Source organism: Phyllopteryx taeniolatus, chromosome 15 (genome assembly GCF_024500385.1).
Source record: "Phyllopteryx taeniolatus isolate TA_2022b chromosome 15, UOR_Ptae_1.2, whole genome shotgun sequence".
NCBI lineage: Eukaryota > Metazoa > Chordata > Actinopteri > Syngnathiformes > Syngnathidae > Phyllopteryx > Phyllopteryx taeniolatus.
Genome location: NC_084516.1, coordinates 8,049,430 through 8,065,218, shown reverse-complemented (window position 1 = coordinate 8,065,218; position 15,789 = coordinate 8,049,430). Strand labels below are relative to the sequence as shown.

The 15,789-nt window shown below is 40.8% G+C and overlaps 1 protein-coding gene across 6 annotated transcripts in view; it reads left to right on the top strand.

Annotated features, from left to right (window-relative positions):
* si:dkey-112m2.1 (transmembrane protein 132C) overlaps window positions 1-15,789 on the top strand; it is a 183,930-nt gene that overhangs the window by 158,571 nt on the left and 9,570 nt on the right. For all 6 annotated transcript variants that reach the window (XM_061747773.1, XM_061747768.1, XM_061747771.1 and 3 more), the window contains 2 exons: window positions 2,986-3,175; window positions 13,559-13,702. In XM_061747773.1, the coding sequence (XP_061603757.1) occupies window positions 2,986-3,175; window positions 13,559-13,702 (334 nt within the window). The remainder of the gene's footprint in view (window positions 1-2,985; window positions 3,176-13,558; window positions 13,703-15,789) is intronic.

The following is a 15,789-nucleotide window of genomic DNA, read 5'->3' as shown; positions in this document are numbered from 1 at the left end:
CTCTGGAGTGGCCCAGTCGGAGTCGTAACCTCAACCTGACTGACATGCTGCGGCATCATGTCAAAGAATATATGAAACAACCATTTTGTAAACAGGAGTAGAAGGAATTTCATCCTGACCGTTGGGCAGGTCTGATCTGCAGCTATAGGAAACATTTGGTTGAGATTAATGTCGCCTCAGGATGCTCAAACTGTTAATAAAGCCAAAGCACTGTGATGTTTATTTAAACTCATGGAAACATATCACTGTTTGTGTGATATGAGTTTTATTATGACTTAGATGATTACTTCATATTTTATGACCAATCTATACAAAAACCTGGGCAACTCAAAAGGCTCTACATGGTTTGTCTGCTTATGAATAAAAGCACCCACTGATAAACAGCTAAGACTGATTGAGTCAGGAGGTGAATGACAAGCTCAGCCCTTTTGATCACCGATGCCAGGCGGGACTGGCTGGTCCACATAATTGATTGGCCTCTAATTGCACATCTTGAACGTAAACCACATAATCAGTGCAGCCATTACCCATGAGCCCAGCATGTTGTCAGCTATCGCAACGCAGCTCTCGCTGAAGTCCTACTTTCTGCCAGAGAGAATAGTTTAAAAAAAAAAGGAATTTGGACTTGCTGAAATTATTTTGCAGAGATGCTCTGTTTTGACTGGCACTGTCAAAGAGGTATTTGGTTAACAAAACAATAAAATTACCTCTGTGAAGCACAGAGGCAAGAGTTTTGATTGTGTGTTTGTTAGCAGAATCACTCAAAAACTACACAACAGATTTTCACAAATTTCATTCATCATTCACTGTCTTTTGCTGTTTTAAGTCAGAAGTGGTCTGTCTGAGAATTGACTTCAGACACTCAAACAACAACAAACAAATCTACTAAAATGATAATCAGTCTATTAATTGATTATTTAGAATTCTGATTCATTTTTTGGTGGAGTTGATTGATTGATGAAAAAAAAGACAATGCTTAAAGTCCATTAGACAAACAGTTGTTTTCAGAGGTTCAAGTGGGCAAAAGTACAGATGGCCAGTTAGCCACATACATTTTGATGACGATTGATAGCAGTTTTCTGACAGGAACCGACATTAAGCCTTTTTTCTATTGTGAGCGTAAAGAGTGGACAACGCTTAACGTCCATAAAATCCAAAATATTGGGGCGCGATCATCCTGATATTTGCACAGATTGAACTGGGGTTAATAGAGATGTCGACATGAATTTTGATGACGGTTGATCTTAGTTTTTGGGCATGAAGCGATGTTAAGCTTTTTCTCTATAGTGAGTGAATGGTGAGAATTCCCTATGACTCCCTGACGACACGGCTAGTCTTTGGGAAACATCGCAGAGATGTCTCTGCAACTGACAGAGATTCGAGTCGCTATCAGGTCACCAACTAGTCTCCAGTCCCAGTGAGATAGGCCCTTTAACGATCAGTTAATCAGTGAATAGTTATTATTGAAATATTTTTAATGGGACAATCTCTCTGAATGCCATGAACTCCTGTTTTGTTGCGTTCCACACTGTTGTAGGCCTTAGCAAATATCATGTTGTTCTTTATAGCTACAGTATTTTTAGAGGATTACACTTTCCGTAAACCATTGGCAAGATTTCTGCCCAAATCCTCTCTTACAACACATTTTAAAAATCTATATTTTCAGCCTGTACTCCTACAGCAGAGTGGAACCATTAAGTGTGCACTTTGAAGTGTGGCTTGCATCTGATGTGCATGAACATATTTTCTGGAATTGGTAGTGATTTTCATGCTGGCTGGGACAAAAAATGTTCAAGGAAAGCCCTGGATCTCGCCATTCTATCCTCCTCCTGCTGCTGCTTCACTTGGGCTCTCGCCAGCCTTGTTTCATTGTGTGACAAGCAGAGAACAAATACTGTATCTTGGGACAGAAATACGCATTAAGTAAAATATACTGACTCAATAATTAGGGCAAGGACATTCCCATGTATTGCCTATTTTTGTTGTTGTTTAGCAAGAATTTAGTCGTCATAGAAGTTGTTTGCTGCTACACACACCAGCATTGTGACACTTGTGTCACTTTATGACAAGCGACAATTGTTGCTTTACAACAGTGATGTCAGTGTATACAGCCGTATGGATGCTAAAGCGGCTGGTTTGTTGACGAGAAACTTGCACGGGACTCCCACTAATTCCGACAACTACAGTTAGGGTAATATTGAGTTGTATTTTTCATGATTTGTTTTCATCGGTTTCTATGCCTGACTGTCAAAATATGTCTTAACGCGAAACTGGTCTGTGGCGCAAAAGAAGCTTGGGGGACGCTAAGCTGAAAAAATGTCAATAACATCGATTAATCGACTTCGACTGAACTTGTATCACATTATAGTCTACTACGAAACAACTTTGGTCCTTCAACCCCTAATTCAATTACTATGGATGATATCAAGTCATTCAACCTCACGTAATTAGAAATTATAGCTGTATAAATATGTCACAGTATACCTGCTTTAATCCTATCAATTATACTGGAGGGTTTTGCCACTGGAATGCTATTTTCCGTTATTTAGAAGACTTTTGTTGTAACAACTTGTTCTGTTGTTTACTTTGGAGGGCAATCTGAGCCATTTGTCCCAAGGTCTCATCTACTTTCTTTCAAAATTCACATTCAAATTAATTATTTTTGTCCTTCCCTTTTCCGGATGTCTCACCTTGCTTTCCCCTCAAATTCCCTTCTTTCATTCATTCCGCGAACATCGTTTGCTTATCTTTCCTTGTCCCGTTCGACTTAATCCATGATCATATTTTTGCCCCTCCGTTCACCTCATCCATCCATTTCCTCTTCCCATTTGGACTCTTCTACCTCATTATCCTTTTTCACTTTTGCCTTTAAATTTACTTGCTATCTTCCATTGTTACTTTCACTCATTGTTCAACCACCGTCCTCTTTTGTTTGAATCTAAATCCACTACTGACTCACGCCTTTTTCATCTCACCAATATTCAGAGAAGAGGCGGCGGGCTACCAGCGAGTGTTGCAGGTGGATCTGGAGATGAACGGGCTGATGGTGCCTGAGGCTGGCAGAGAGGTGACTTGGCAGGTGGAGTATCCGCTCACCCGCACCCAGACAAGTGAGGTGCAGACGATCATCCGCCTGGCACCGCAAGACTTGGGCGGCATCGTGCCACTAGCAATGGTAAGCAGCGGGCAGCTGAACCTTCAAATTCTCTGAACTTGTTTGTATTCAGGTATTTTTATGGTTGCATCCTAATCTAACCAAGAGAACCCTGATTGCACTTAAATTTCACTTTGTGTAGCGAGACGCGGGTGCAGGAGGAGTCTTGGGATTTTACCAGCATTAGTGTTAAAATTTTTATTTTTTTTCTCTGACTGACATTTGCATTAAGTGTGTATAATCAATCCCAGACGACTTTAAGGAAAAACAATCTATTGCACTATCCTAATCCTGGTCATTTCTAGCATTAGCTAGAGCAGTGATTCTCAAAGTGTTTACGACGGCCCCGATATATGCGGTTTCTAAGTTCTGATCCAGTTTAGACCGTGGCGTAAGAAAACACCATCACAAGAAGGAACTGTTTTTTTCTTTCAAATGTTTTATATTTATGGTATATTTATGAAGTGTTTTTCATAAAATATTTGGATTTATAACGAAACTCCGTTGTGAATGTAGTACTGTACTTACTTGGCTCGCTCCTGCTCTAGATGCTTTATACTGCACTATGCTAGCGCCGTCCATTTTCTTTCTGTCCTCTCCTTACCAACAGCCACATGCAGAGAAGTAAATACAGGGGACCACTGTTTTTGTTTTTGCAGTTGCCCGTGGTTCTATTTTCAAGTGGAAAATCGCTCCCCCGAAACCGAGGCAACACGAGCAATGTGGAAAAACGGCATTATGGTCCACTTTCTTTTAGGTCTTGCCATGATTATTTTCAGTATAAGACAGACATGTTTCCTATAGTTTGCCGCCCTAGTTTATATTACGGTTACCTGCCTCATTCCACAGAGGATCTGAACAGAACAGTAGCGAGGGTGACGCAGCGGGTGGACAGCGGGTAAGAAGGCGAAGGCGTTTCATGAACAAACTTTAAAGATGGAACATGCAGAGAACACGCCAAAGGAGAGTGAGCGACTTTTATCATATCCTCCATGAATTTTTGATCTCGCGCTCGCTGTGCTCTCTCATTAGGAGACATACAGTGTGGCCCCCGCAGCTCTTTACTGTACATCCAAAATGCAATCAGTTTTCACTCGTAGCTTCGAAACTCGCTCTATTTCAAATTCAATTGATGTGTCTGTTCCAATTGAACTGTCTGTTCCATAATATAATCAGAACCATTAGCAAGAATCCCAACATTTGCTTTTTGTCTCAAGGGCTTGATTGAGAGCCTTTATCTAGAATAATTAGGGTTTGACCAAATGCTGCCTGCACAAGATTGATGCCATAATCGTGATCGACCGAAGCAATGATGACAGCATAATTAACAGGCGACTGTGTCCTCTGCAACCTCGAGAACCAGATAAACCCAAAGGCCAACACTCCACATGTCTGAAGTTCAGTTGATATTGTGGCAGCTTTCCATCATATAGAGACAACTTGCTTTTGAAAAAGACACGTCAGTAAATGGCTGAGGATTATCCGCTTGCATGTTAAGTGCCCTCGAGTCAGCATTCAGCGACCTCTGTGTGGTTGCAATACAATTTATAGCTTAATTAAATCCCGTTGTGCTTACACAGGGCTTTATTTTACCTCGCTATCTTTTGACTGTTATTTTGGAAACGTTAATTCTCACTTTTCTTGGGGCGGAGGCAGCTTCATGCACACTAAGCTTGTTTCTCGTCTGCGCTCTTGATAATCCTGAACAGCAACATCTTGAGAGGGAGAGATGAAGACAAAAAGAGCAAACGAGGACAGTTGTGAGCTTCATCTTTCTCTCACAGTTCACGTTGAAGCCTGGCGGGTTATGGGAGTTAAGACACGTCTGCCACAATATTAGCACAGCTTCTTGAGATTGTTGCATCAGCCTATAGGCTTTTATGTGTCTAATGTAAAATGTAAGGTACATTAAGCGTTTTACCGCTAATGCAGACAAAATAACCATTGAAGTGTTCTTTCAAAGGCACACAAACCTTCAGGTGACATGCTGACCCCTATCTATATGTTCCTGCAATTTGAAATTATATGAGAAGCCAAGAAAGTTCTGGGATGACTACTATTACCAAAAAAGCATTTAATGCACCACCGACAATTTAATAATGACAGCCAAAGCAAGAGCTGCACCACCCGTAGGGCGGTGTGGGGTGGCGGTGGTGGGGCATGCGGGCAGTGGGTGGTGGTGCTACACTGTGTCCTTTGGTGGTGTGGGTGGTGTCCTGGTGGCCGCGCCGCTGGCCTTCCCCCTTGGCGCAAGAAAAATAAAAACTCCAGGCGTGACTTTGCAGAAAAGTACAGAGATGAGCCTCAAAAGCTCTGGGAGAAACATTTTATGGACCGAAGAGGCAAAGATTAACCTTTACTAAATTGATGGAAAGGCTAAAGCTGGAAATGGAAGTGCTCATGATCCCAAAAAACACAGGGTCATCTGTAAAACTCTGAAGGTGTTGTCATGGCTTGGACTTGCATTGCTTCTTCTGGTACCGGCTCATCTTCATTCGCAGCAGAAAAATCAATTCAGAAGTCTACAGAATCATTTGTTCGTGCCAATTTAAATACAATTTAAATGCTACATTATGCGGCAAGTTCATGACCCAAAATACAGACGGGAAAGGTGGGCTGGCCACCTTTACAGGCCACTCTAAAATGTGCAGTTTTATCGTACAGCACAATGCCGCAAAGTTTTGGGGGAGCGTGCCATTGGCATGCGTACTGCAGGAATGTCCACCAGAACAGTTGCCCGTGAATTGAATCCTCCTTTCTCTACCACCAGCCGTCTCCAAAAGTGTTTCAGAGAATTTGGGAGCACATCCAATCCAAACTGAGTTTTGCGAGAATCCCTCGATTCCTTTTCCCGGGACAGCATTGTTAATAGGCACCTAAAAAATGTCTCTGATATTTTGGCCAAGCTGCCTCTGAGCAATTATAACAACTACCCTCATTTTCTGCAATATAGCCCTATGTGGCATATTTCCCATCTTGACAGCACGAATCTTTACGTGGGAACGGGCGGTGTTTCAGGGAGACACTTACACACCAAACCACCCCTCCGATCTATTTTTTTCTTCCAAGGCCACCGATGCAGCTTCAGTAAACGTCAGTCGGACTTTAACTTGGAGTTAATCCTGTCGATTCTACAATTTGTACTTGTGTTTATTTGCTTATGGTTGCTGGCTGGCTTTGCTTAGCGCTGTTGTCAGCGTAGGTTCAAAGTGATTTATGAAATCGGGGACGTATTGCACAGTGGAGCACTCTGAATGTGGACAGGTTTTATGAGGAGCAACTTATTTATCTTTGCTCACCTCTGCAGTTCCCTCCTTTATGTTAAGCAATTATCATAAAACTCCAAAAGCACGTACAGTACATCTATCTTCCAAACCTTGAAATGCTTTTCTTTTTATAATTACAAATGAAAATCTGATCAGTTCAGATTTGATCTTATCAAAAAAATATGAAATAATACAGTTCACCCATTGCAAAATTAGCATTTTTTGTAAGCAATATTTCAAAATCAATGTGTGGTCTCTTGCCAAAATTCAATAGAACCATGCTTTCAAAATGCCCCAAAAAGTCAAGTTTTTTTTTAAATTTTCCTCCATTATTTCAAAGGAATGGTAAGGTCATTCTTTGGTGATTCTGCTTAGTTTTCACTAATCGATATGATTCCTTTCAGTTGGCCATGGTTAGGTTTGAATGGGTAAACGCTGATCCAGCTTGTGTTCATTTCATTCACTTAAAGAAGGTAGACAATTCTTTGTTAACCACTCAATGGATAGCAATGTGTCTAGCCCCACCCTCCACAAGTGTGCCCAAAAAGTACCACTGTGACTGAACTGGTACTGAAAAAAAGGGGCTGTGTAATTTTGGAGCGCTTTACAATGGAAACATAATGAAATATGTCCCGTATGAAACTGACCTGGTCTGTATTGGTGCGCAGAAATGAGGCTGATAATGTTGTATCAAAAACTGTAGGCAGTAAGTTACACACAGACAAATGAACCACACAACAAAGAAAATATGACCTCGTCCTTTCTTACAGTGCAGTTCAAATGGTCTCAATATTTAATCTTCCTAAATGCATCCAAAGCTCTCAGAATACAATAACTAGGCCACCAGGTTGTGTCATGAATCAATAGCTAATTAATGAGCATTGAATAAATCACTTTAGCCTCAGATTTAATTTGAGTAATCATTAGTGGTGTTTCTTACTTCTGGTCATGGCAGAGGTCTCCTGAGCTGCTTTTAAGTTGTTAGTGTCTGCAAACTGTAGCTGCTTTGAAAGCAGTTTGCTTTTTAGCTTATTTCATTCTCAGAACAAACGCACCTTGTGAACATGTGTAAAATGGAACATGTACGGTACATGTATCCCACATGAACATGATATATGCAAAGAGGTTTAATTGCAAAAGCATGCTGCAAAAGATTGTGCATGAGTTAATTACTTAGCTTCTTGTCTTTCAAGCTCTCTGAAACCTGGTAATTAATTAAACACTCCAATTCCACGGAATGCAACATACACCATCCATCCTTAATCGTCTAAAAAGAGGAGGAGGAGAAGGAGAAGAAGAAGCCACTGTAACATTATGTACAGTTCGGATATTTAATTCAGTGATTCTTTCTCAAACCACTAGAGGGAGTCGGCATGCTTTACAGTATGGGGAACATAAACCGCTGCTGGCACGTTGTTGGTCAAGCAGCTTCATCATAACAGCGACCTTATTAAGTTTTCACAGGTACACTTGTAGCATTAAGTTTTAAGGGTAGAAGTCTAGAAGTAACACAAATAAACACTCATGCAAGCCTTAGCTCACCATGTCCGCTCCTGCCTGCCCTTGTTTAATGTGACATCATAGCTATTACCTCATCACATCCGAGACAGTCCTCTTTTGTGGTGGGAAGATGGCCAAGCCACACAGTGCAGGAAAAACACACAAACACGACACAAGAAGGCCCTAGCCAAAATTGTCAGAGTCAGCAGTGGTTACCGTTGCACCGCTGTGCTGAGATTACATTTTGCAAACACCTATCTGCCCTGCTGTGGGATCACCGCCGTCTCTGACAAAGGATCAAATATAATCTCATAGGTTTGATTCATACTCCCGCCCTCCCTTTCATTTATCTGCGAAAAGCGGCTGAGGGTTGTCATTCTGTTTGATCCTGACAGTGCTGGTTGTGCGGACTGCGCAGGTGCCGGAGGAAGTGGACTTTTTATTGATAATTGATGTGAATTGAATAGGTGAGAGTCACTGCAGTATAGAAGGCCATAAAGACTGCAATCCTAGCTGTCAGTTTGCGCTATGGTTCTGCACGGGGTTCATGTTTTGCACAAAGTGGTTTTGTACGGCCTTCTCAAAGCACACATGCTGTTTTGGTTCATGCATTCACAGCAGCACAACGAGCAAAGTCAAATTCTGCTCTGTGGGTGTGATGACTTAATATACTTTGAATCACTGGTTTCATAATGCTGCCTCCTACATGACGTAGACAAAAGTTTGTAGTTCAATCTTAACTTCCCTCTTTTCTAAGCCGTTGCATTAAAAGAAAAAGAAAAAGGGAAAAAAAACAAGAGCACCAGCACAATGTAAAGTCCATACTCTTGTATTGTTAGGAATCTACCTTTTCTAAAATAATGGTTATTCCTTTTTATTTTCATTTATTTACTTGCACCTGTAATTCAAAACAGAAAGTTGATGCTATCACAACACATAAGTAATGATCGGAGTAACTTATGATACTACATTACTGCGGTTAGCACGTATGCCTCACAGTCAAGAGCTCTCAGCTTCGAATCTCGGCTCAGGGCCTTCTGCGTGGCGTTCCCACGTTCTCCCCGTGCTTGCGTGGCTTTTCTCTGGGTACTTCTGCTTCCTCCCACATGCTAACAACATTGGATGTTAGGTTAAATGAAGACTACGTTGTTCATAGGCGTGAATGTGAGTGTAACTGATTGTTTGTCTATATGTGCCGTGTGATTGGCTGGCAACCAGGCCAGGGTTTCTTGGCCAAAGTCAGCTGGGATGGGTAAACTTTTTTTTTTTTTCCTTTTCTTCATACAATCACACAACACACATAAAACTGCCGCTTTTCCTCAAATGACTTTCTTCAGGATACTTCAGTATGTTACAAATCAATTCAAATGATGAATGTATTTATTAAATAAACAGTTGGATTCGTTGAGCCGTTGGATTGAGCACAAATCGATTAGTCGTGCCTGGAAAGTGAGGCATAAGGATGACGTGATAGAAAGGTGACTGTTATTGCATTACCCTCTAATAGCAACAGACCTAACACGATATCCCGCACATCAAAACAATAACGATATAAATGATAAGAGGTTTATATCGTGCAGTAAATGTTTGTATATTGCACTACAATATACAGTATATCGTTATACATTGTATACTGTTCCTAACTGTTGGCTTGTATGTCCGATAAATTGTTTTTTAATTTAACTGGACACGAGTGCTTTAAATATTAAGAGCTATCTGCCATTTATTTCCTATAGCAGCCTTCTCAAAGTGACCTTTCTCCCAGTAGAACCACTGTGGGTTGTCAGTCACACATCCTTTATTTCCTATGTCCAAATTGACCCCAACACACTCCAACATTGTCCCCCAGTTACAGTAGTGACAATATAGCATTTTATCAGGTGCAGGCTCCTGTTGTTGTTCTTCTACGAGTGCTGTTAAGGTTGTTAAGATAATATGCTGGCTAAGGAGGAAGACGGCGTTCCTGTGGTTCATATTTGGGTGACATTATGGATTCTGTGTGTGTGAGTACGCGTGTGTTTGTTGGTTAATAATACAGCAAATTGGCAACACGGTTGTTTATCATCAGTCGAGTATACAATCAGACTGCAAATAAGACATGCAGTTCTGCTCCTAATAACCACGGAGGCCGGGGGGGAGGCCAGGCAGTGCCCAGTGAGACAGGAACGGGAAGACTGGAAAAGGGCTCTTGCTTTTTTTGGCACTCCACTCTGTTCACTCATGGAACTTCATTTAATTTCAAGATGATGTGCTGGCTTTTATATTAACTATATAAGACTTCAATCCAAAAAAAAAAAAAAAAAATAAATGTCTGGCTCTAACTCCTGTATTGAATACTCATTACTGGACCCCTTTTTTATTTTGTTCTTCCACCGGTAATGGCTTATTGAGTGAAAGCAGCCATCACAAAGAGATAAAACACAGCATACGCGGTGCCTTTTCTCTTTGGTACTTAATAGTTACACACAACAATGTGTACACCACGTCGTACAGTGCAATTATGAGAAAATGGGTTAACGCATTGTTCACCGCAGAAAATAGAGGACAGCTGATATGAAGGTATCGGATTGTGAGACTGTAATTTAGTTTGAGAGAAATGTTTTAATTTTTGGGAAATGGAAGTTGAAAGAAGAAGGTATCCTATAATTCAATTTTGATCTACAAATGAAAGTTCAAGAAAGTTCAACTTTAGTTTATCTTGGAACTAATTTGTTCCAGAGGCAAAACTGCTGCCATCATATAACTCTTTATTAAAGGCACAGACAGTGTTTTAAGTAGCATGTTAAGATTATTAATCGTCATACATGTCGACCTTAAACAGTTGAATATTCCCAGGTTCAAAACAAATAAAAGACTCTCAATTAAAAATCCTCATTCATAATAAATATCACATCAGATGTCACACCTTAGCAATATTATTTTTAACCTTTAAGCATCAAAGATCCATCACTGGTGTTTGATTGTTTGAAAGATGTATTTCAAACCCAAACTACAAGTTTTCTCCTTCCATGTAATCGCCTTGGAGTAGCTAACTGTGACCGCCGTTCTCTTCCGCCACGTAAATGATAGAGGCTACGTATGATAATAAGACCAATGAGACCAGGCGTGGCAGGGAAGGCTGGGAAAATCAAATCGGTTGGACTCCAGGGGGGTTAGTTCAAAGGGGAAAACTTGTAGTTTGTGTTTAAACTCAATCTTTTGCGACCAAGCCCCAGAACATTTCTGGCACGTACCATGAAATCGAGCACTATTGTACTGTATGTAAAACTTTATACCATACCACACATAATGTATAACACTTTTCAGCCTTTTGATCACAAGTTGCAAGCATGAGAAGTTAACTTAGCAACGTACATCTGGACTCGGTGCTCCTTCTTGTCAAATGGACAGCATCAGTCAAAGGTCCTTTGTTGAAGTCCTTTCCTCGTAAAAAAAAAATATGTCAGAAATTGTGACAAGCGGGATTACTCATGTTGAGATTGCCTAAATATCCATCCATCCATCCATTTTCTGAGCCTCACTAGGGTCGCGGCCTTCCCGAATTATTTTTTCATGAATATTTTGGTCAAACTCCTAATGGTGTCACATTTGTACTGTGGTACTTCAAAATCCCGATGAGAGCCATTGGTCGCACAAGTAGACCAAAATGTTCAGGAAAATTATGGTTTCAAAGTAATAATAATAGTTGAGCCAGGAATTTCGGTACTTGAGATAGCAATAATCAAAATATATATTTTAAAAAGAACAGTGACAGCTCATTTCACTATACAGTATTTCATATGCTAGTCATTTTAGATAGTTCTCATCCAATTAAACCATCTAGATCATAGGTGTCAAACTCAAGGCCCGGGGGCCAGATGCGGCCCGCCACATCATTTTATGTGGCCCGCGAAAGCAAATCATTCTCGTCAACTTCTGGGATTTTTGCTAAAATCTGTACCCAAAAAACAACTACTAATTGTTGTAGAAAGCATGCGTATGAAAATATGACATCTTGTGTGAAATAATACATTTAAATGATCCATCAATCCACTTTCTATAGTGCTTATCCTTATTAGCGTCACAGCGAGCCGGATCCAATCCCAGATGTTTTTGGGTGAGCGGTGGAGTCACAACAATCACAACATTGCAAAAGATGGCTGTCTTAAAGAAATAATAATGTACAAATATTACTTCCTTGTAAGCTACACCTTATGAATAGGAGTCAAACTGTCAGAAGAGAAGTTAAGCTTTAAATGAAATCCCTCTTTTTAGAGGACCAGACAAAACCATTTGCACACAATAAAGAGCTGTCAGAATTTTTCTTTTTCCTCGCAAAGCTTGAGAGGACATTTATTGAAATTAAGATGCGATGAGCAGGAGGCGCCATAAACGCCAATCCTCTAGTACCATCACGCTGTGAGCTCAAAGACTGACGCCGTTGTCCTAATTGAGCTCATTACCTCATTCCACCTCTTTAATGCTTTGAGATTGTTAATGTATAAGTGATATTTCTGGAATGAGTTCAGTTTGACAGAAAGTATTATTGTTTGTTTGTTTTTGTTTTTTTATTTGAAATGAGCTCCTGCTGATTGCTGGGGAAAGGCTATTCTCATCTTCTGGGGCTGATTAGGCCTATACAGCACCATAAGTATGCAATGCAGTTGATAAAGTGACAATATATGGTAACCGTACTCCATTATAGACTATGACTGGAACCTCCAACCTCCAAGTTGAGCACAATGTCTTCTGTGATGCTGACAACCTCCAATTTGTTTCTAAACCTATTTTCCGAATTTTTTTCCGAGTCTGAACTGTCACCATCATAAACTCTTTATCCACTTTAAAGACCATGTCTAACTGTACTTACTGTCTTGAATCTATGCAGGATGCAATGAAATCTCAAGGCAATCGAAGCATTCTGGACACGAATGTGCTGCCCTGTGGAGTGCCGTTTGTCAAGCAGCTCACACGGAAAATAACAACAACATTTTGTTACATTTAGCTGCAAACTGAATAAAGTTGTCAAATATTGCTCTAAATGTGCAGAAAGTGACTCTTGAAAATTCACACCAGCTTTTTAAACACATTTTGAAGCTAAATGTGACAAAATGTTGCTGTTATTTTGGGCGTGAGCAGCTTTACAAACGGCACGGCATACTGCCCAGTGTCAAAAAGTTTGGTCTTAGCCGCAAGGGTCCTCCAATAGGCTAATAACTTAAAAAGCACCGCTAAAAATATCCTAAAATGGCTAAAAACATTAGAATATTCTGATCAGACCTCATCAAATTTGTCTTCTCGAACTTGAACTCTAACTTGTGAAGAAGGCACCCTTCGAACCTGCGACAGCTGGAGTCGTTTGCTCAGGTGGAGTGGGCCAAAATAACTGTGGACAGGGTGCGCAGGTATTGAGGCATCTTGATCGTAGGGATTGCCTTAAAAGGATGTGCAGAGACATATTAGGTTATGGTTGTCATCAGTTTTGTCCAACGCACTGGTAATGTCATGATACATGTTGCTGTGTTTGCGCAGATAACATGTGTTCAATTCCCAGTATAGTATAGTACCTTGAAGTTTTATATATGGTACAGTAACTTGCCAAGTGTCACAATGTGTTAATAGCAATAGAAATGTGAATTTTTTTGTTTTGTTTTTGCAGGACACGGAAATCCTTAACACGGCCGTCCTCACCGGTCGTACAGTCGCTGTGCCCGTAAAGGTCATCACCGTGGGAACAGACGGGGCAGTTTCGGATGTAACCGAGTCGGTTGAATGCAGGTCAACTGATGAACAAGTTATTAAGGTGAGTGTGGTGTGTGCCCATCTCTGTATTATTAGCAATATTTCTTCTTTTTTTGCGTTGCTAATAACGTCTGAATCCTCTCATCTGCCGAGGTCCATTCGCTATGCTTCTCTTTGCTTGTCTTGTGTCCAGTTGTTAGCAAGCAAGAGGTGGAGAGTTTAGATTAAAGAGGTGGCGATTCCAAAAAAATTATATATATATATATATATATATATATATATATATATATATCCTGTGTATGAGGCGGCACAGTGGGCGACTGGTTAGCACATTTGCCCCACAGTTCTGAGGACCGGCCCCTCCGGGCACTCCGGCTTCCTCCCATATCACAAAAACATGCATGGTAGGTCGAGTGAAGACTCTAAATTGCCCGTAGGTGTGAATGAGTGCGCGAATGGAATGTCCCCGGCGATTGGCTGGCGACCAGTTCAGGGTGTACCCCGCCTCCCGCCCGAAGATAGCTGGGATAGGCTCCAGCACGCCCGCGACCCTAGTGAGGAGAAGCAGCTCAGATAATGGATGGATGGATCCTGTGTACAAACATTTTAGTGCTGTGTGAGCTGATTATTCCACACCACTACATCTGAACGTGATGTATTACAGAATGTAGAGTCACACCACGCCCTTGGCTGAGCTCTATCAGTGCCCTTCTTGTGTGTGTGTGTGTACGTGCGTGTACGTGTGTGTGCGTGTGTGTGTGTGTGTTTGTTTGCAGACAAGGAGTTTTTGTGTAGCGTATCGGAGAGAAGCAGCAGCTCTCTCGCAGGGTTTAATGATCCACTGAAGTGTAACACTACACATAATGGCACTGACCTTGGTATCTTTCATTTAAAACCTTACTTGCATATACTTAAGTTCTGTCAGTGGATTAATTGCATTGTTTTCATTGCGCTGAGATACTGAATATGTAATCGCCAGTCTGTATATACATGATTAGCAGGGCGTGACATGAACTATTTTACTCACTAGCCACTGTGGCTCGCGGTTTACCAGAGTTACTAGCCACTCAGCAATTTCACTTGCCACAATTTTTACTGAAATGTTTCACTGTCAAAATGCATTCGTCAACGGTTGTGTGGGGTTGAAGTACAACCCGCCAAAGTGGCTAATGTGAGTGGTGTTGTTACCCGCCACTGCTGAAATTCACACACCTTTGGCGGGTTGGCGGCTGTTACTGTCAAAAATGAAGTCAAATACTATGAAATGTCCCAGAATCAGCATTGAAAGTTTTTACTTTATCTAAAGAAAATGGATGGATGGATATTCAACATAATATTGTGCAGTATTTGGAAATAATCCCATTAAACATGAACTGGCTTACAAACATGCATTGACTTCATGCAACTAAACGTTTGCTACTCGGACTACAAATATAGTGAATTATTTTTGAAAAAAAGCTTTTTTTTAAAAACTATTTGATGTGGTAAAAGGCCTGAGCTAATTCGAGCTGTAATTTCCTTATTCCATTTGTTTCATAAACACTGAGTCATGTTTAAATTGGAACTAACAGAACATACATGGATCACAAAAGTATCATCCATCCATTTTCTAGTGTGCTCGTCCTCACTAGGGTCATGAACGTCGTTCATTTTTGGGCGAGGGGAAACCGTATCCATATATACATGTATTGGATGTGTACATGGAAAAGGATGAAGCTCTCTGGCGGTCCCTAAAGGGACAAGCCGAAAGGAAAAGAAGAAGAAGATGTATTGCATGTGTATTATCTATTTCTATTATTAAACCAAATTAAGTATTCTCAAGAAGATTGTAGTGAAGTCCAACAAATTGATGGAAGATTAAAGCTTAGCAGGACTCAATGTTGTGGTTGTATTCATGCAGAAAGCTATTCGTTTGCCTTGAAATACATCTTCAAAGTCATTGCCGTGGCAACTGTGGATTGCCTGCAGTGGCCTGAAGGTTTAAAGACCGCGAGCTCCAATTACATGCCGATGTTAATACAGTACATCCAATGTTAAGTCAATCACGCCCCTTTTCTTTTGTGACCTACCGAGGCACGTAAACTGACTCTCAGATGAAAGTGTGGAAACTTACTGCACCGCCACATCTTCAGTAAATAAACACCCCTG